The sequence below is a fragment of the Ursus maritimus genome, unplaced genomic scaffold, assembly GCF_017311325.1.
Source record: "Ursus maritimus isolate PB19 unplaced genomic scaffold, ASM1731132v1 scaffold_2, whole genome shotgun sequence".
Lineage (NCBI taxonomy): Eukaryota > Metazoa > Chordata > Mammalia > Carnivora > Ursidae > Ursus > Ursus maritimus.
In genome coordinates this window covers 64,729,898-64,750,059 of record NW_024424452.1, presented here as the reverse complement: position 1 = coordinate 64,750,059, position 20,162 = coordinate 64,729,898, and the positions used below count along the sequence as shown (strand labels likewise).

At 47.0% G+C, this 20,162-nt stretch overlaps 1 protein-coding gene across 7 annotated transcripts in view; it reads left to right on the top strand.

The window, feature by feature from the left end:
- The window catches only part of PLD5 (phospholipase D family member 5), a 421,522-nt gene that overhangs the window by 276,845 nt on the left and 124,515 nt on the right, over positions 1-20,162 (top strand). For all 7 annotated transcript variants that reach the window (XM_040636060.1, XM_040636059.1, XM_040636062.1 and 4 more), the window contains one exon: positions 4,398-4,525. In XM_040636060.1, coding sequence (XP_040491994.1) covers positions 4,398-4,525 — 128 coding nt within the window. The remainder of the gene's footprint in view (positions 1-4,397; positions 4,526-20,162) is intronic.

Here is a 20,162-nt window from a genome sequence, read left to right as displayed (position 1 = left end):
TCCCAAAATTCAAGCCCCCCCCCCCAGCCTCACCACCACCTGCCAGGGGTTCTGGTGGGCCACGGTTCCTGGGACGAGCATCTGTTTGGCATCCTGGGGCCTCTGCACGGTGGGTCATAGGCTACAAACAGACTGAAGGAATACTTTTCCCTGTTATAAATCAAATCTAGGAGAACAAAAATTGATTAATCAAATTTGACTCATTACATTTTTCAACGCTGTTGAAGAAGTTGTATTTATTTGAGTCAAGCCAGCTTTTAGATATTTTGTGACCTTGTAAGTCTGTAATATTTAAAAGGCAGCTTCATAAAAATGTACGTCACCATCTTTGCCAATTTTTCTAGCAACGGGGTGCCTGGGTGGTTCAGTCGCTTGAGTGTCAGACCCTTGGTTTCCACTCAGGTCATGATTTCAAGACTCATGGGCCCCACGTCGGGCTGTGTGCTCAGAGGGGGTCTGCTTGATTGCTTGACAGTCTCGCCTTCTGCCCCTCCCCCCACTTGAGCATGCACTCTCTCTGTCTCTCTAATAAATAAATACATCTTTAAAATTAGAATTAAATCAGATTACATCTGTGGAATTAGAATTCTCCAGCACAGCACTAGGGAATAAACTCACATTTCGTCTGTGCCCATAACTCTGCTCTTGCAGAAGTAGTGGATTTTAACCACGTCTTTCTAATACGTATAAAGAGACAGTAGAATGCGGGTAATCTCTGTAACCAATCAACAAAGATATTTTTTAAGTGCATGTAAAATAAATTATTTTAAGCTAAGCATTGAATAATATGCGTGTAATAAACAGGGACATGTTGGCTATGACTATATATCTGTTTGGTATAAATTAAGATAAAAGCATATGTCCTCAGAGATAGATGGAGGATAGATTGAGAGACAGAAAAACAGATCATTCTTAAAGGGAAAGTGATATCCCACAAACCATATGCAGGCAAACATTTTTCCAGCTGTATCATCAGATATTTTCAGTTGATGGATGACCCCACGTCTAGTGGTTTCTAGGTTGAAATGGAGAAAACACAGCCTCCCCTGTGGGATGGCCGTAGCCCAGGTGTGCTGGTGCTGAGCACACATGCTGTTGAGTGAAGGGTTGTTACGTTACTGCATGTTGCATAATCTGCACAGCTCCGCAGGCCTCCCCACAGGTGGCCCCGGCCCCAGGCAGAACTGAGAAGCCGTTCACGTCTTTCGTGCCCTTGCCTTCCCTTGGAGTTCCCTGACAGAGTGTGGAGACTCCCCTCCTGACCTTTCAGATACTCCGTGCCCCCTTACTGTCTCAACAATCCCAATCTTTTTTTTTTTTATTTGAAGAGGGAGAGTTGGGGGGAGGGGCAGGAGCAGAGAGAATCCTAAGCAGGATCCATGCCCAGCGTGGAGCCTGATGTGGGGCTGAATCTCATGACCCTGGGATTGTGACCTGAGCTGAAACCAAGAGCCGATCACTTAACTGACGGAGGCACCCAGGCACCTCAACAATCCCAGTTGTTTTAGATATTACACTTTAGGGGTGCCTTCAGCTCACGTCATGATCTCAGGGTTGTGGGATCGAACCCCGCGTCGGGCCCCCTGCTGAATGGGCAGCCTGCTTCTTCCTCTCCTCCCCGCTTGTGCTCTTTCTCACTATCTCTGTTATCTCTGCCTCTCTCTCAAATAAATACATAAAATCCTTTTTTAAAAAATTACACTTTTTTTGTGTGCCTGAACTTGACTCAGCCACTTTAGGTCTCGTGTTCCTACTTTCACATGATGTAGTGGCTGGCATATATCCGATAGTCCGTACAGGTTTGCCGAGGGAAAGCTTCTGTTCCTCCGTAGAATAACTGTAGGCATCAGTCAGCAACTGTAGAGCTCTGGCTGGAGCACGACACAAGCCCCGTGGCCCCTGAAGTCACACTCTCTAGGCTGAACTGCCAGGTCAGTTGCCTCCGTCCTCTTAGGGCCGTGGCTGTGCGGTGTGGCATGGAGCGGTCAGAAGGCACAGTCCCCCTGGGTCCCTCAGACAGGCTGTGTTCCTTCCAAGGGACCAGCAGGCTGGGGCTGCAGCGGACCCAAATGACAGCAGATAGGGATCTAAGAACTAAAACACAGTCCAATGCCAAGTAGCAACGGGCCGTGGGTCAAGTTCCAGGCACAGCGTCCCAGGCCAGAGGTGAGAGCCAGCCAGTGTCACAGAGGTTTGAGGTGGTCTCTAGTCAGAATGTGAAGGCAGGTGAAGGCTTGCCCAGAGACACCTGTCGTGGGTAGAACCTGAGAGAGGCACACACGGAGTCACCTTCCTTCCAGAGGTGACACAATGCTTCCTTCAGTGCCGCTCAGCCCGGTGGGTTGAAGGGCATGGCCAGCGAACAGGGCCGCGAGCTCTGCTGTAGATTGAATTGTGTCCCCCCAAAAAGACGTGCTGAAGTCCTAGCCCCTCGTACCTCAGAATGTGACCTTATTTGGAAACAGGGTTTTTGGAGATATAATTAGTTAAGATGAGGGCACACAGTTGTGGGGTGGGCCCTTAACCCAATAGGACTAGTGTCCTTGTGAACACAGGAAAACACAGGGACACAGGGGAAGGCTCATGGGACANNGGGGGGGGGGGGGCGCAAGGCGGCTGCCAGCCAGGGGACAGCAGAGACTGACCGAAGCTGGGGAGAGGCAGGAGGGAGTCTCTCCTGCAGGTTTCGGGGGAGGGATGGCCCTGCCAGCACCTTGATTCTGGACTTCCAACCTCCGGAACTGAGAGACAATCAGCTTCTGCTGTTTTAAGCCTTTCGGTGTGTAATACTTTGATAGAGCAGCCGTGGGAAGCTGATATGTCCCTAAGACACGTGCTGCTCTTCACCCACTCGGGTGTGCTTGGGCGTTCCGGGGGCTACCGCAGCGTCCGTGCAGATGTGGGTCTCTCCGTAATTGCCACGGCAACTGCCCACTGTGGCCATTCAGGCCATTCAGACCCTGCTCTCCCCAGCTGCTCCTCGCTGGAGGCTGAGGAAGTCTGCCTGCTTGCTCGCTCCCCTCCGTCCTGCTCCCTCCCCACAGCCCCTGTTGCCGTCCTCCTGGAGGGGCCAGGTGCATGCTTTACTTTCCTTATCCCAAGAGCGGCAGGTGAAGCTCAGAGTATACACCGCTCTTCCTTTCTGGTATTCTGGAGTATATCTTGATGCATATGATATGACATCTTCCTCGGCTAATGACGACTCTGACAATAAAGTAGCCACCAGAATGCATCCTCTTCATTAATATTGAATTCAGAAAACAAAACAGTTTGCTTCGTTAAAATTATGCATAGAGGGTCTGTTCTTTCAAAGAGGTAGAAATTTAGAATTTCTTTAAGGGGCACCTGGGTGGCTCAGTTGGTGAAGTGTCTGACTCTTGATTTCAGCTCAGGTCATGACCTCAGGGTTGTGAGATCGAGCCCCACGTTGGGCTCCACGCTCAGTGTGGAGTCTGGTTGAGATTCTCTTTCTCCCTCTCCCTCTGCCCCTTCCCATCCCTTCTCTCTCTCTTAAAAAAAAAAAAAGAATTCATTTAAATCGGATTGCATTTATTTAAGTTTAATTGCATTCAGGCTTCCAGTTACAGAATGACAACACAGTCAGTGTGTTGGAAGAGCATTGCGTGGTGACAGCTGGTAGGAACCCTCGTGGGGAGCAGAGCATAATGTAGACTTGTTGAATCCCCATGTTGTACACCTGAAACTAACAGTGTGTCAACTACACTCAAATTTAAAAAAAAAACCCAACAAATAAATACATTTACTTGCATTCAGTGGACTATCTGCTCTTTTTGAGGAATTGTAAATGCATTGTCCTGAGGCAGAAATAAGTAATAACACAATTGATTTTTGTAAGGCTTGAATAATCATTGCTTAAATTAAGAACCCTCAGATAAAGAAAGGCCAGGAGGAGGCCAAGTCCAAGTTAAGTCAGGAAGAGGGAGAATGAAGAAGTAAACTCAACGCAGGGTCCAGGGTGAAAATAACATATGGAAAGCGGAAGAAAGCCAGTTTCTTGCTGAGGACAGCTGTAATGCTAAACAGGACGATCCTTTTATTGATTGCAAATCTGTATGAAAATTACTCCCAAACTAAAAGAGCTTGGTGCAGGTATCTCACCATCTGGGTGGTAAACGATGGAGCCGGGATTTGAAGCACCTCGGACTAGAGAGGCCGTGTTCTTGCCTCTGGTGGAGGCTCCGGCCTCCTCTGCACAGGTGTCCTGTAATTCTTGTTCTCATTTTCCCTTCGTTCTCTTCTGAGGACAAAGTAACTCCTCGAGGGCCTTCTGTGCACCAAACTAATAGAAGCATTTGAGTGTTGTTGCTGGTAGATGTCTGGTTGCAAGTTCAAGGCCTTGACACCGAGGCTGACCAGGATCTCCTTGAACTCCCCAGGAGCGGAGGTGACCTACATGAACATGACCGCCTACAACAAGGGCCGGCTGCAGTCCTCCTTCTGGATCGTGGACAAACAGCATGTCTACATCGGCAGTGCTGGCTTGGACTGGCAATCCCTGGGACAGGTAATCTTTCCACGTTACATAAACTCAGAGTTACGTCGGCATCAAAGCTCCCAGCTCCATATAGCACGGGGGGCCGCTGTACCGTGGCCGTGGGAAGTAAGACCTACAGCATTGATCATTTTTAGTGGTGTGGTTTTAATAGGCTTACCTCCGTTTAATATAAAATGAGGGCCCTTTCCTGGACGGAATCATCTTGCCCAACATGCTGCCATTGTTTCGGTGCTCGTGTCACTCAGATGCTACCCCAGATTCTGCAAGGCAGGTTGGTGAGTAGTGTATATTATCCAAACGTAACCGTTCGGCACGAGCTCACATAAGCTATGAGACAGGGGAGAACATAAATCCGGCATAGCTCATATGTTTTAGAACAGTGATCGTCTGTGTCATTCCTTGAAGAAACCTTGCAGGACGGTGTTGCCTCCTCTTTGCAAAGAATTCCCTTCACATATCTTGAAGATACACTTGAACCATCTGTAATTTTCAGGTGTTTATATGGGTCAGGGTGGTCCATAGGGGATGGCAAATCCCCTTCTTCCCACTAGTCAACTAGGGGCTGGAAGTTCTCGATCCTTGGGTGCCTAGGAGGACGGGTGGGTCACCCACGCGTGCTACACGGCCATATACGCTTTTAGCTGAACTCTTCATATTCAGATCACTGAAACTACCAAGTGGATTATGCTGCATTTCTAATGGAAAAGAAAGCATGGATGTGTAGGCCGGCACGAGGGCCATAACTTGTAAAGAACGACACCCCTACATAAGATAAACCTGAGAGAGGGTAGCATGATATCTGAACTATTGGCTTCTGGCTGATTCACTGTTTGTCTCCCAATTTCCACTATTGTCCCATTTTTCTTCTTAAAAGGCCGCCTTCCATGCATGCAAATTCTGTTCTTCTTCTTTTCTGGTTGAGGCAGGTAAGAGTGTCCCCTGTAAAAGAAAGAGACAGTGGGCAAGCTAAGTGCTACAATAAGGAGCTAACACTTCCCTCTCCAGGGAATGCACAATGTAGAGCCAAAGTACAACTGATCAAAGGTGCTTCTCCTAGTTTCGTATTCAAAGGGCAGAGTCATCCGGTCCCAAGTCAAACAACCCTTGTTTCTAAGAAGACAGGCTCACCCCCAACAAGAAGGAGCACTGAAGAAGGTTTCCCATCAGTTTTGGGAGAAGTCACCGTCCAGGGTTGGCAGGACATCATTTATTTTCTATATGCTCAGGAATCTGAAGGTGCTTTCTACTGATATAGAAACGATTCTGAGCAAAATAATAGTACCAATGAACAATCATGACAATAAGAACTGGGGTAATTGCACGCCAGGTGCTGTTCTAAGCCACTGAAGTAGCTTATTTAATTTAAGCCTCACGGTGATCCTGTGATGGAAAACATATTCTTGTCCGTTTCAAAGATAAGTAGACCTGTGCCCGGAATTGAATTTCAGTATTAAATTTTTAAAGCCAATTCCTTTCAGTATTAATTCTGATATGAAAAGTAGAAATTTTGATTTAGTATATCTCATGTCTGACGGCCCTTCAAACACAGATATAAAAAATATGGATTAGGGGCTCCTGGGTGGCTCAGTTGGTTAAGCGCCCAACTCTTGATATTGGCTCTGGTCATGATCTCAGGGTCGTGAGATCCAGCCCTGCATCGGGCTTGATGCTGAGCCTGGACCCTGCTTGGGATTCTCTCTCCGTCTGCCCTTCCCCCCCACCTCTCAGGTGTGTGCACCCACACTCTCTCTTTGTCTCTAAAAATATATTAATTAATTAATTAATTAAAATAAAAAATATGGATTATAGCAACTTTGGCTTACCTCAGAAACAAGAAGTAAGGCAAGAACAGTTTTATTGTCTAATTTATAGAAATATCTGAGTTCATCTTTTGCTAATCAGTAAACATCTTTTGCCCAGAAATTTTCAGCAGAGCCTTTTATAAATAGATATAATAAATATCTATATATAGATATATAAATAGATATAAATAGATACAGTTGGTTCTGTAACAGTATTGATTACATATAAATTCTGCTAAGTGGTTTTTAACTTGAGAATCATTTGCTTTTTTTTTTTTTTTTTTGGAGAATGCACTTCCCCACCACCAAATTGTATTTCCTTTGTCATTAAGTGATATTAACTGACAGGGTTTAAAGTTCTGTGAATTCCATTTGAATGGGGTTTGAATTATTGAGGTTTAATGACATTTTCCTCCAAATTTTTGAGCAAATTCTTTATAATGTCCTTAGGCAGATAGGCATAAAGTATTCATGTGTTGGCTTCCCTGATCGAGACTTACTCCTTTGTCTCTGATTTTTGCTGTTTGTTTTGTAGGAAAGTAGGTCGATCTTTTAAATGTTCACTGTTCACCTGTGTTGTCATTTAGTCATAGAGCCTCATTGTGAAATGTGACATTTTCCTGCTTTAAACATGGTAAACGCAGATGAAGGAGGGGCTGCAAGTTATTTCCTGTGAGTCAAGGGAAGACTCGAAACCGTCTCAGCTCTCTGCTTACTTCCACATTCTGGAGAGGTGGCTAGTTTCCCTTCACCTCCACAGGAGACCAGAGTTGCCCATGAGTCAGAGGGCACAGTGGGGAAGTGCCAGGACCTGGTTGTCTGTTTCACAGCTGGTCAGGCTCCTTTGCTAAGGCTCAACCAGCTCTTTGCAATTCATTTAATGTCCTTCCCAGGATGGAGAATTACTTTGCCTCTCCATTACGCCGTTGTGCGAGCTGGGCGTCCGGATCTATCCCTCTGACTTCATCCTGTGGTTTTGTTCTGAGCTCATAAGCCACGTAATGAGAGGGAGAATAAACAGTGGATTCCTGAGATTTCTCTCCTTCAAAAGACCAGTACAGATAGACCAGCAAAGTTCCCTTTTGAAAACGTAAATGGGTATCATGATGCTTCTTAGGTATGGAGCAAGTGTAATGCAGGATTAAAAAGTAAACTTGTTTTATGGGGTGCCTGGGTGGCGCAGTCGTAAGCGTCTGCCTTCAGCTCAGGGTGTGATCCCGGTGTTCCGGGATGGAGTCCCACATCAGGCTCCTCTGCTATGAGCCTGCTTCTTCCTCTCCCACTCCCCCTGCTGTGTTCCCTCTCTCGCTGGCTGTCTCTCTCTGTCAAATAAATAAATAAAATCTTTTTTAAAAAAAGTAAACTTATTCTATGATCCATCATAAATTCAGAGAGGAAGCCATGAGAAAGTGCTCAGCACTCTGTTAAATAACAGAAACTCAACCGAGTAAATTCAAAGATCGAATTGGTTTTATTCAACAATTCACGAATCGGACAGCATCCCACCTAGCAATAGAAAGGAGCTCTGCCAGGCTGTAGAAAAGAAAAGGTTTTTAAAGGTGGAAAGGGGGCGGGAAAGGTAATTATGAGGAAAGAATGAATTACTGTAGGCAAGGTTGCCTTCCTAAGGGAAACAGGAGTGGTCTATCCGGTGGATTATTTCGCTGAGTGTAGACCCAGTAATTCCGTGGTGACTGGTTAAACATTACATCCCAGGGTGGTTAGAACTGCAATTAGGTTTGATATTAAGTCTTGGTTTGCTAACATGGGATTTAACATAAGTGACTCCATTTTGGGCCTGCTGCCTCTTTTTTAACAATTCCAAACGTCCCCAGAAAGAGAGGGCAGGTGAAGGGTCATGCTTGCCATCAGTCCGTGGAAATAGCCCTTGGAGGAGAGCACCCTTAGGTAGGCTGGAGAAAAGGCTGCAGGCTGGAGTAAAATGTATACATTGGTGATAAATATTTAAGCCATCAGTGATTTCAGGGCACATGGACTTCTTTTGCGGAAATATGCATTCTTTTGCTGGTTGTAAATTTAATGACAGGTTAAGCCCCACGGGGATCAGGGAATTGGGAGAAGGTAAGTGGAAAAAATCTTTGTGTCATTTTTTCTGAAAGGCTCCTGTGTGTGTGCTAGGCACTGTGCTAATAGCTTCCTATGGCTTCTTCAGTTGTCATGGCAACTTAAAGGTGGCTATGATCGCCATCTTCCAAATGAAGATAATATTGGAAAAATGAAAACAGAACAGATCCTGTTCTGCTGCTCATCTCTCTTGTAACATATAAAACACTTTCCAGCCTGTGTAGGAGTTGGGCATTTGGAGATGGGTCTCCTCGTCTTTAGATGGACGGTCGAGTGGGTAGCGTCTGTATGTTTCATTGCATTCCTACAATTTGAGGTGCAGGTGGGCATCCACACAAGGTTGCCATTTGCTGCCAAACCAAACGCTTAAAAATTAAGTAAATCCCATTCCTCTTTTCTTTTTTTTTTTTTTAAGATTTTATTTATTTATTTGACAGAGATAGAGACAGCCAGCGAGAGAGGGAACACAGCAGGGGGAGTGGGAGAGGAAGAAGCAGGCTCATAGCGGAGGAGCCTGATGTGGGGCTCGATCCCATAACGCCGCGATCACGCCCTGAGCCGAAGGCAGACGCTTAACCGCTGGGCCACCCAGGCGCCCCCCATTCCTCTTTTCTTAACAATCTTTCCCATTTTCCTCTCGGAAGATGCTATATTCTTTGATGGGGGTGGAGAGGAGACAGAGCTGGGGAGCGGATGGGATTTAAAACTCTCTGCAAGAACATTTAGCATCCCCTCAGCTCCCCTGCTTCTGCGTGTCAGCTGCTAATGGAACTGGAGACTTCTCTTTCAACAGCCACCCCCTCTCTCTTTGCTCTTCACACTGACTCACAAGCTCCGTCGTCTACCTTGCACACCCTTCCCCACGGTGCTCAGTACTTAGGATCACGCTACGGCCCTTAATCATCCACCTTGAATTAGTTTTCCTTTCAGCTGTGCTTGACTGTGTGGGATTTTTCTGGATCTGCCTCGGTGTGACATAAAACCCTGCTCAGCGGGACCTGTGCATTAGAGCAGATTTTCATTTGAGCAGAGTTGTGTGTGAGGCAAACAATTACAGGAAGGATTATAATTCATTTTCCAAGTGTCAAATGCAACCTATTTCATCAGTTTTATGTTTTGTGAGGTTTTCTACCGCAATCAGATTATTGTTGACCATTATTGCCTTCAGTGTGCTGTAAGTAGGAGAAATAATAATACTGATCATAAGAGCTTCCGTGTATTGAGGGTTTTCTCCGTACTCGGCATTCTTCTGAGCATTTAAAGAATATGAACTTACTTAATTTTCACAATAACCATCATCGCAAATAATACTATTACTGCTTTATTTTACAAAGACAGAAACTGAGGCACAAAGAAGTGATTTACCCAAGGTCACCTTCCAGGAGGTAGTAAAGCCAGAATGCCTATCCAGGCAATCTTTCTCTAAATCCCTCGCTCCTATTTCGCTGCTCATCATTTTAAAAAATACATGGCATTTATGAGCAATCACTTCCTTCCGTGATGTGGCTGCGGGGCTAAGCTCTAGATTTCCTCTCACTCGCTCCTTTCTCCAAGACGAGCTACGAGCCCTGTCCGTCAAGAAACCCTTCCATCACTCACGTCTTTCTGACGGCACCCACAGTGGCACGATGGCCACAGACGGCAGATGCTGCTTGGTGCCCGAGTTCTGCAAACTCTCCTAACCTCTGGGTTGGATCACAAAGACCGGGGAGTCAGCATGTGTGTGCTCCTCTGTCCGTCTCCTCCGGAGGCTCAGGGTGCTTGCCTAGAATCCGCCGCCGCGGGGAGTCCTGTGGGAGGAAGAGAACGGCAGTACAGGCTTTTCGACACAGGCGTCTGGATTTGCGAGTCTCGGGAGCACCTGAAACCACCACCCAGACGAAATGCAAAATACAGCACCGACAAAGCAAACAGAAGACTAGCCAGTGGGGGGGGCGGTAGGAAGAAAAGGGCACGGCAGCCCTCAAGGCCCGCGGGGCTCCACAGGGGTGATGCTGAGGGAGAGAAGCTGGGAAGGAAAACGTGAAAACCACGGTTGTAGAAAAGGTTACTTCTGTACTTTTCGAACATACCCTCTTAAATGAATACTGGCCTGGAGTTCAAGGCAGGGTTCAGTAGCTTCAGGGGTCACAAGAATCTGGCAACACTGGAGGGGGGACAGATTTTTAAATAACATTTACAATCTAGGGCACCTGGGTGGCTCAGTGGGTTAAGCGTCTGCCTTCAGCTCAGGTCATGGTCTCGGGGTCCTGGGATCGAGTCCCGCTTTGGGCTCCCCGTGCAGTGGGGAGTCTGCTTCTCCCTCTGCCTGCCCCTCCCCCTGCTTGTGCTCTCTCTATCTCAAATAAACAAATAAAATCTTTAAAACACTATTTGCAAATATAATTAGAGCAAACAGGAACAGGCCTGTTCAAACTCTGTTAATATGTATTTCAATCTTAGTCCACTTTGTTCTGAAAAGACCTAGAAAGGAGTGCGTTGACCCAGGCCAGCTCTTGTGGGGCGCACGAGCCGCGTGACCATGACCGTGCTGCCTACGAGACTGTCGGTGACCCGCCCAGACCTATCCTGTCCCAAAGCTCAGGTGGGAGAGCAGACCGGGCCCAAGCTCTGCCCGGAATCCAAAATCACTGAAGCTGTGAATCTGGGACCCGGAAATTAGCTCAGAGAAGAATCAGCCTAGCATTTCCCAAGATGTGTGTTAGGAAATGGACTCTAATGGGGAGAAGCTAGGGGTTTCTTTTGAACCAGTTTCCTTACTGTGGGACTCCTCAGAGCCATTAATGTGCCAGCGTGCTCTGGGAATCTGTAAGCGGGTGGGAGAGGACGGGCACTCGTCCAGCCCGTTTGGGCATGAACTGCTTTCCACGTAACGTCATGGATCAGATATTCCTTGAAGCCCCTGTATTTCCACAAATGCTGTTCGGAAGCAGTACGCCTTTCACAGATGAGAACACTGAGGTGAAGGGCTGGGTTGAGGGGGGTAGGTGCTGGTCACCGCAACCCCTCCTCCCTTCTGTCAGGTTTTCAGACTCTCAGGCAAACGTTCAGCACATGTGCTACCTTGAGAACAGTACGTGATTCCAGAGCGGGTAATCGCAGGGTTCCGTGTGCTTAGCAGCAGAACGACTGCACAATTGGCAAATCAGGGCTTACGTGTGGGAAAGATAATCGACAGACTTGTGCGTCCATTGAGAACTGCACTCGTCAAGACACCTGCAAAAAGTCTGTAATCCAGTTTGGAAACCAAAGTACTGAGCAGTCTTCAAGTGAATGTGACCACCCAGGATGGGGCCAACAGCATACTTTGTGAGACCCAGTACCAAGTGAAAATTGGGGGGGCCTCTTGTTAAAAAATGAACAAGGACATCAAGATGGTGAGAGCAGAGCAAGTGCACCAAGCGTGGGGTCCCTGTAGCTCTGGGTCCTCTGCGGTCCACGGCCAGATGCCACGAACCCTGGTGCTGAAGGAGTAGACTTGGCAACAAGTACTATGGGGACTCAGGAAGAGGCAAATCCCCACAGACTAAGCAGTGAAGACCACAGTGAGATGTTGGGGTTTGATCTGAGCCTGAAGTGGCAAGTGAGCTGAGGATTCTGGGCAAAGACAGAGCTGGGAGCGAGCGTGGCTGCAGAGCCCTTGCACACAAAGCCAGGAAAGACCCGGATAATCCTGGAAGGGCCTGCGCGCCTGGCCCAGGGGGTGTGTGGATGGAGCCCTGCAGGCTTCAGGGGACACTGAGGATCGTGATTGGGCCAGGACCTGGCAGCACTGGAAGAAAGCCCCACAAAGGGCATGCGTTAAGGGGTGAGGAGAGTGGGGAGGCAGAGAGTTTGTGGCCAAGATGAAAGAGGGAAGAGACAGGATTGGGAAATAACGGTGGAAGGTCGATTGTGTCCACTTGACGCCCCGTTGTTTGGTCAAACACTTTAGATGTTGCCGTGAAGGTAGTTTTGAGGTACGATTAACATTTAAATCAGTAGACTTGAGCAAAGCAGATGACTCTCCACTCTGAGGGGCAGCCTCATCCAACCCATTGCAGATTTTAAGAGCCAAGACTGAGGTTTCCAGAAGAAAGGAACTTGGCCCCAAGACGACCACACAGACACCCTGCCTGAGTTCCCAGCCTGCCGGCCTCCCCTGTGGATGTTGGACTCACCAGCCCCTACAATCGCAAGCCAATTCCTGAAAATACATCTCTCTGTGTATGTACATGTGTATGTGTCCCGTTGGTTCTGTTTGTCTGGAGCACGCTGACTAGTACAGACAGTGCCTGTGAGAGCAAGAAGGAGATGGAACCGAGAGCCCTGACAAAGCTGCGTCCTAGTGACTGACAGGCCATAAGGAATGAGCCAGAAGGAACAGCGGGCATGTTTCCAGCACCTGCAGCTGTGCCTGCTGGAGAAGGACCAACCTGTCAACAGAAATGGGGGACACCAGGAGAAAGGGGCAGTTCTGATATCCAGTGGGCATGTGGAGAAACAGCAAAGAGATTGGCTGATATCGATGCTTTTTATCTAATTGTGATGGTTCTTCACTGCCCTGCAGCTGCCATTCCCAGACAGTGACCATTTGGTGGGACACTGACAGGAGTCACACTCCCTCTGCTCAGCAAGCCCAGTCACTCTGTTCAAGTCTCCGTAAGGTTAAGGTTGTGGCCTGACATTAAGAATGAGAGAGAGCACTCAACACGTCTTCGGTTCTGGCTTCTGTCCCCTTTTCCTTCAGTTAAAAGGACAGAGGGCGGAGGCAGAGTTGGAAGCCCCAGCGGGCGCGCGGCCGGCAGGAGAAGGTCTCTGTTCTGTAGCTCGTGCTGTCATCCCCGTTTGGTGCTGGCCCTGCGCCTACATCTTCCCCAGAATTTATGAGATTCTAAGGACATGTTTAGCTCCTAGGGAAGCAAGCGGCACGTTGGTAATGCAGGTAACCAGATGTCAGAAGCAAAATAGAAATGAACTGAAACAAGAGGCAGCTCAAGTGGAAATGCAACAGAGAACAATTAATATTCCTTAGGCAGCACGTAATGGAGGCAAACAAAGGATTAATTGCCCAGTGTCGATTTAGAAGATGATCGGGGCTGCTCAGAAAGGTCAGTTTGGGGTGCAGACGCGTTCTGAAGTAAATGAGTGCCTGGGAGGCCCAGGTTCTTACAAAGGGGACGTATTAGCAGACCACAACCTCAGGGACAAAGTCGGGCTTATTTTCAACAATTTTTCAAGTACCAGTGTGGCAGGTAGTATTGTTCAGAGGAGGCATAAGCGGGAAATCGCTTCCCTAGGCTCCCTTGGGAGACGTTCTTACAAAGCCAGCCTATTGTCTGTTACAAAATAGTCTCAATTTGTGCACTTAGGTGAAGAAATCAGGGAATCGTTTACGCTCTCCTGTTTGCCTTGGCTCAGATGGGGCTTAGTAGGTCTTTCCCAAGGGAAACGTACTTATTTCCAAAATTCTCCCTCCTCGGTCCCTCTAGCCCCTACTCCCTGAATAAATAGGTTCCTTTTTTTTTTTAAGATTTATTTATTTATTTTAGAGAGAGAGAGAGAGAGAGAGCATGAGCAGGAGGGGTAGAAGGAGAGGGAGAGGATCCCAAGCAGACTCCACACTGAGGGCGGAGCATGACACAGGGCTCCATCTCAGGACCCCCAGAGCACGACCTGAGTGGAAACCGAGAGTCAGACGCTTAACCGACTGCGCCCCCGGGCGGCCCTGAATGAGTGTGTCCTAAATGGCATGATAATCTGCGAGCTCCATCACGGCCCCTTACGTGACGTGTCTCGAGGTCTTCATCCTGGCCACTTTTTTTTTAGATATAATCCCATTTGGTTAAAGTCCCTCTTAAAATATGATGGCCAGAGCTCAGTACAGTGCTTCAGAAGTGGCCGCCCCATGTGGACTTCGGCCCTCCCTCTGAAAGCAGGCTAATGTGGATGCTCTGGTTTGCAGCCTTGTTCTTTCCGTGGTCACAAGTTCCTTGTGACCTCAGCCATACAGCAGAGCGGGTGGAGTCAGATAGGACCCACAGGGGACTGTCTACCTTTCACAATTAGATGACCCTTGCTGTCTTTTGTTGCCCTGAGCTTTCATTCCTGTATCTCTGCAGTGAGACCAGTAATACCCACCTCGTGCAGTTGTCAGGGATGGGATGGGATGTGCTGACACCTCAGCAGCAACCTGCTCCGTAGCTCGTGGCCTCGAAGCTCAGGACCAGGAGACCCTTTCCTCCCTTGTAAGTCGCGTAGCTCAAGGTCAGGGGGAGGCCGGAGGCACGAGTGTGTGTGTGATCTTCGGCAGAGATTTCATACATCTCCAAAGCGTGCGGCCCCGTTAACAGTACAGGGACGAGGGTGGTGAGTCCCGAGGGGCGTGGACGAGGGGCTTTTCCTTCCATACCCTGTGCTGCTCCGCGCAGTCACCAGTGGTGAGAGACCGAGGGCAACTGGCCAGAGTGACATGTCGCGAAAATCTGGGAGACGGAGCTACAACCTTGTTTCTCAGGAACCAGACCGAAAGATTTTAGCTAGTTAACCAGATCGGTGCTAATGAGGGGACACTGAGCAGGGTCGTGAAAATAAACGAAGGCCCCCAAGTGAGAATGAGCAGAAGCTGTGCATTCAGAGCCCTACGGCGAGGGAGCCGGCCACTACCGCTGGCATTTGGTGGAGGCTGAGAGGCAGGTGGGGGAGCTTCATGGCGGGCAGGGAAGGTGTCGGGTGTGCCCGGCCGCAGGGGGTGGTAGCAGGACTGGGGCATACTGTGCGATTGGTGGGTTAGGGTGCATACGTGGCTTCCTCCGGTTGATCCTGAACTGAGAGTGGGCAAGAGGAGGACAACCGGAGCATTATTAACCAAGCCCTCACCATCTTGGAGCTGATTTCTACAGGAGTTCTGGTTCGGCTTTCTGGGCTCGTTGCTGCAGGTCATGTGTCAGAGGTCTGTATTCTTAGATACAGTCTGTCCAGATGTCCATTTGTACTTTCAGTCTCTGAAAAAGCCCTCTCCCGCCCTCTGCCTCCTGCAGACGATTTTTAGAATCCTGGGTAGGTGCCTGGGAGCCAGTTCTAGGCACCAGGGTGGAGGTCACCCGACTGTGGGTTAACACGTGAAATCCCAGCTCCGACTTCAGTGCTTGGCACAGATTAGACGCTGAACATGTTTTGTGCGATAAATGCGTGAATTAACAAATGAGAGCGTGTTCCAGAACCACGCAAGGGGCGCCTGGGTGGCGCAGTCATTAGGCGTCTGCCTTCGGCTCAGGGAGTGATCCCAGCGTTCTGGGATCGAGCCCCACATCAGGCTCTTCTGCTATGAGCCTGCTTCTTCCTCTCCCACTCCCCCTGCTTGTGTTCCCTCTCTCGCTGGCTGTCTCTATCTCTGTCGAACAAATAAATAAAATCTTTAAAAAAAAAAAAAAAGAAGAACCACACGAGACTTAAAGCCGCTTCACGTGAGAGCTGGGATCCAAGACTGGAAAAGGCCTCATATCTGTGTGAGCAAGAAGTTTCTAACACGGGAGCTTTCCAGCTTCTGCACAGGCCAGCCGCACGAGAGTTACCTCCCTGTGGTGGGCAGGGGCTAAACGGTGACCTCCCTGGGATTCAGTGGACGGAATGTTCTGGAAGCTGAAAATGGTGCGCCTCACTGGACCATGTGTTGAAGGGTGGAAGAGATGGCAAGAGTTAACGTGGCTCTGGTTTCTTCATCACAGCTCAGTGAGTGTGAGCTAACATCATCATCATCGTTACTTCACACAGCTCACAACACACGGCACCTCTGCCTCCCCATTTGACGTCGGGCCCCGAGCAGGTGTGCACCCCCAGGGGCCTGGCCACGCCCTCACTCTGCATGTCGGATGTGCTGACAGAGCAGTGTCCTCCCCAAAAGCTGACCCACAACAATTCAGTCACATTTCTGACATTGCCCTCAGGTGGATGAAAATACACTATTTATTATGACAATAAATCTTGATATGCAGAAAAATACCACTTTAAACCAATGAGTTTTGTTCTGTTTTTATTTTTATTTTTATTTAAGATTTTATTTATTTATTTGACAGAGAGAGAGACAGCCAGCGAGAGAGGGAACACAAGCAGGGGGAGTGGGAGAGGAAGAAGCAGGCTCCCAGCGGAGCAGGCAGCCCGATGCGGGGCTTGATCCCAAGACCCCAGGACCACGCCCTGGGCCGAAGGCAGACGCTTAACAACTGAGCCACCCAGGCGCCCCTGTTCTGTTTTTAATATTGAGGTAAAACTCTAACTCGCAAAGCTTGTTGAATACATACATACAAATTTTGTTTCTTTTAGCAAAAATTTATTAAAAACGTTTCACTGGATTTCTTTGAGGGCTTAGTCAGACCTAAGAAATGCATTTATTTTAACAACTATATTTAAAAAGACTCATTTAGGTGAATTTTATTGTCCCATTTTTTTTTTTACTTCGTCTTTCATATTTTAATTGGAAGAAATTGGAATGTATTATCTTGGTACAATGACTTTCGAGAATACTCCTCATACCCTTGAATCATTCTGCATACTTCAACCGTTACTGCTCAAGCATCTTTTATTATAATTAGCTGTCACTTCAGTCCTTATTGTTGAATTCACCAAAATATAACTGTCATATTTTTAAAAACCTTTCCTGCAGTTTAATTCCCCCTGGAAACTGCGTGTAGAAAATTAGCTCCTCTGCCTTGCAGCTGTTGTATGATGGCCTTCCTAACCCCCTCCCACAAGCTGCAAAAGTACTTCTCTGTTGTTACAGTCAGAGTTGAATGTACCACGTTTAGACCCTAAGAACAGCCTAAAAATACTCCTGCACTTCTGAATTAATTGCCTATGGTGTGGGATATGTTTGTTCTAGAAATGGTGGGTCTGAATGTCATTCTCAGAGGCCCGTGGGAGAAATCATGCTTCACAATAAAGCAAGATGAAGATAAACCAAACACATAGATTCAAGTGTTAATAGCTTTCTAGTTTTCAACAAGAGCTTTATCTGTTTTTCATTATTTTTTTAAAGAGAGAGAGAAAGAGTGGGGTTGGGGACGTGGGGCTCGATCCCAAGACCCTGAGATCCTGACCTGAGCTGAAATCAAAAGTCGGACACTTAACTGACTAAACAACCCAGGAGCCCCAAGAGCTTATACCTTTTAAAAATTTCCCATTGATTTCTTTACTCCTCACAGCCAGTCTGTGAGATACATAGGACGGTTTTAGAAACTTCATTTACTGATCAGGGAACTGTTTCCAAGAGGCTAATTGAGGAAAATGTCCTGGAGTCATTCTATCAGTGAACATCAGAATTAGGACTGGAACCCAAACCTCTGGTTTCTGGAACACTCTTTTGCCCATGGTATACTGTTTTTCTTAAAGTTGTCTGAGTCCACGTACGTAACAGCATCCCACATTTACAGTAATATCCCAAAGACCTAGAAACTCGACATCCGAGAGCCTCCTCTAACTGGAATGCAGCCAAGAACCAAGGAACATACAGAAAGACCCCGCATAGCCTTTTCCCTACTAGAACACCCCTTCGGCCTTCTCACAAATGTGTTTATTCTTAGGTTCACCACCGGTCTGATTGATATCCAAGCCGTGGCCAATAAGAAGTCACAAGTCTGGGAAGAACGCTGACAGCTCAGACAATGAGAACTATCCTTGGGGCAGGAGTAAACGCTGACCATTAAAAGCAACACATAGGGGTGCCTGGGTGGCTCAGTCAGTTAAGCGTCCAACTGGACTCTTGGTTTCTTTTTTTTTTTTTTTTAAATGATTTTTTATTATATTATGTTAGTCACCATACAGTACATCCCCGGTTTCCGATGTAAGGCTCGATGATTCATTAGTTGTGTATAACACCCAGTGCACCATGCAATACGTGCCCTCCTTACTACCCATCACCGGTCTATCCCATTCCCCCACCCCCCTCCCCTCTGAAGTCCTCAGTTTGTTTCTCATAGTCCATAGTCTCTCATGTTTCATTCCCCCTTCTGATTACCCCCCCTTTCTTTATCCCTTTCTTCCCCTACCGATCATCCTAGTTCTTATGTTCCATAGATGAGAGAAATCATATGATAGTTGTCTTTCTCTGCTTGACTTATTTCACTTAGCATTATCTCCTCCAGTGCTGTCCATGTTGTAGCAAATGTTGAGAACTCGTTCTTTCTGATAGCTGAGTAATATTCCATTGTATATATGGACCACAACTTCTTAATCCAGTCATCTGTTGAAGGGCATCTCGGCTCCTTCCACGATTTAGCTATTGTGGACATTGCTGCTATGAACATTGGGGTGCATATGGCCCTTCTCTTCACTACGTCTGTATCTTTGGGGTAAATACCCAGTAGTGCAATGGCTGGATCATAGGGTAGCTCAATTTTTAACTTTTTAAGGGACCTCCACACTGTTTTCCAGAGTGGCTGTACCAACTTGCATTCCCACCAACAATGTAGGAGGGATCCCCTTTCTCCACATCCTCTCCAACAATTGTTGTTTCTTGCCTTGTCTATTTTTGCCATTCTAACTGGCGTAAGGTGGTATCTCAGTGTGGTTTTGATTTGAATTTCCTTGATGGCTAATGATTTTGAACATTTTTTCATGTGTCTGTTAGCCATTTGTATGTCTTCATTGGAAAAGTGTCTGTTCATATCTTCTGCCCATTTTTTGATTTGTTTATTTGTTTCTCGTGTATTGAGTTTGAGAAGTTCTTTGTAGATCTTGGATACCAGTCCTTTATCTGTAGTGTCATTTGCAAATATATTCTCCCATTCCGTGGGCTGCCTCTTAGTTTTTCTGACTGTTTCCTTGGCTGTGCAGAAACTTTTAATCTTGATGAAGTCCCATAAATTCATTTTATCTTTTGTTTCTCTTGCCTTTGGGGATGTGTCATGAAAAAGGTTGCTTTGGCCGATGTCGTAGAGGTTGCTGCCTATGTTCTCCTCTAGAATTTTGATGGATTCCTGTCTCACATCGAGGTCTTTCATCCATTTGGAGTTTATTTTTGTGTATGGTGTGAGAGAGTGGTCAAGTTTCATTCTTTTGCATGTAGCTGTCCAATTTTCCCAGCACCATTTATTGAAGAGACTGTCTTTTTCCCACCGGATGTTTTTTCCTGCTTTATCAAATATTAGTTGCCCAAAGAGCCGAGGGTCCATTTCTGGGCTCTCTATTCTGTTCCATTGGTCTATGTGTCTGTTTTTGTGCCAGTACCATGCTGTCTTTGTGATCACAGCTTTGTAGTACAGCTCGAAATCCGGCATTGTGATGCCCCCAGCTTTGTTTTTCCTTTTCAACAGTTCCTTGGAGATTCGGGGCCTTTTCTGTTTCCATACAAATTTAAGGACTATTTGTTCCAGTTCTTTGAAAAATGTCCTCGGTATTTTGATCGGGATAGCATTGAAAGTGTAGATTGCTCTGGGTAGCATGGACATTTTAACTATGTTAATTCTTCCAATCCATGAGCATGGAATATCTTTCCATCTTTTTATGTCTTCCTCAATGTCTTTCAAGAGTGATTTATAGTTTCTAGAATATAGGTCCTTTACGTCTCTGGTTAAGTTAATTCCAAGGTAACGTATGGTTTTTGGTGCTATTGTAAATGGGATGGATTCCCTAATTTCTCTTTCTTCGGTCTCGTTATTCGTGTATAGAAATGCAACTGATTTCTGAGCATTGATTTTGTATCCCGCCACGTTACTGAATTGCTCTATAACTTCTAATAGTTTGGGAGTGGCTTCTTTTGGGTTTTCCATATAGAGTATCATGTC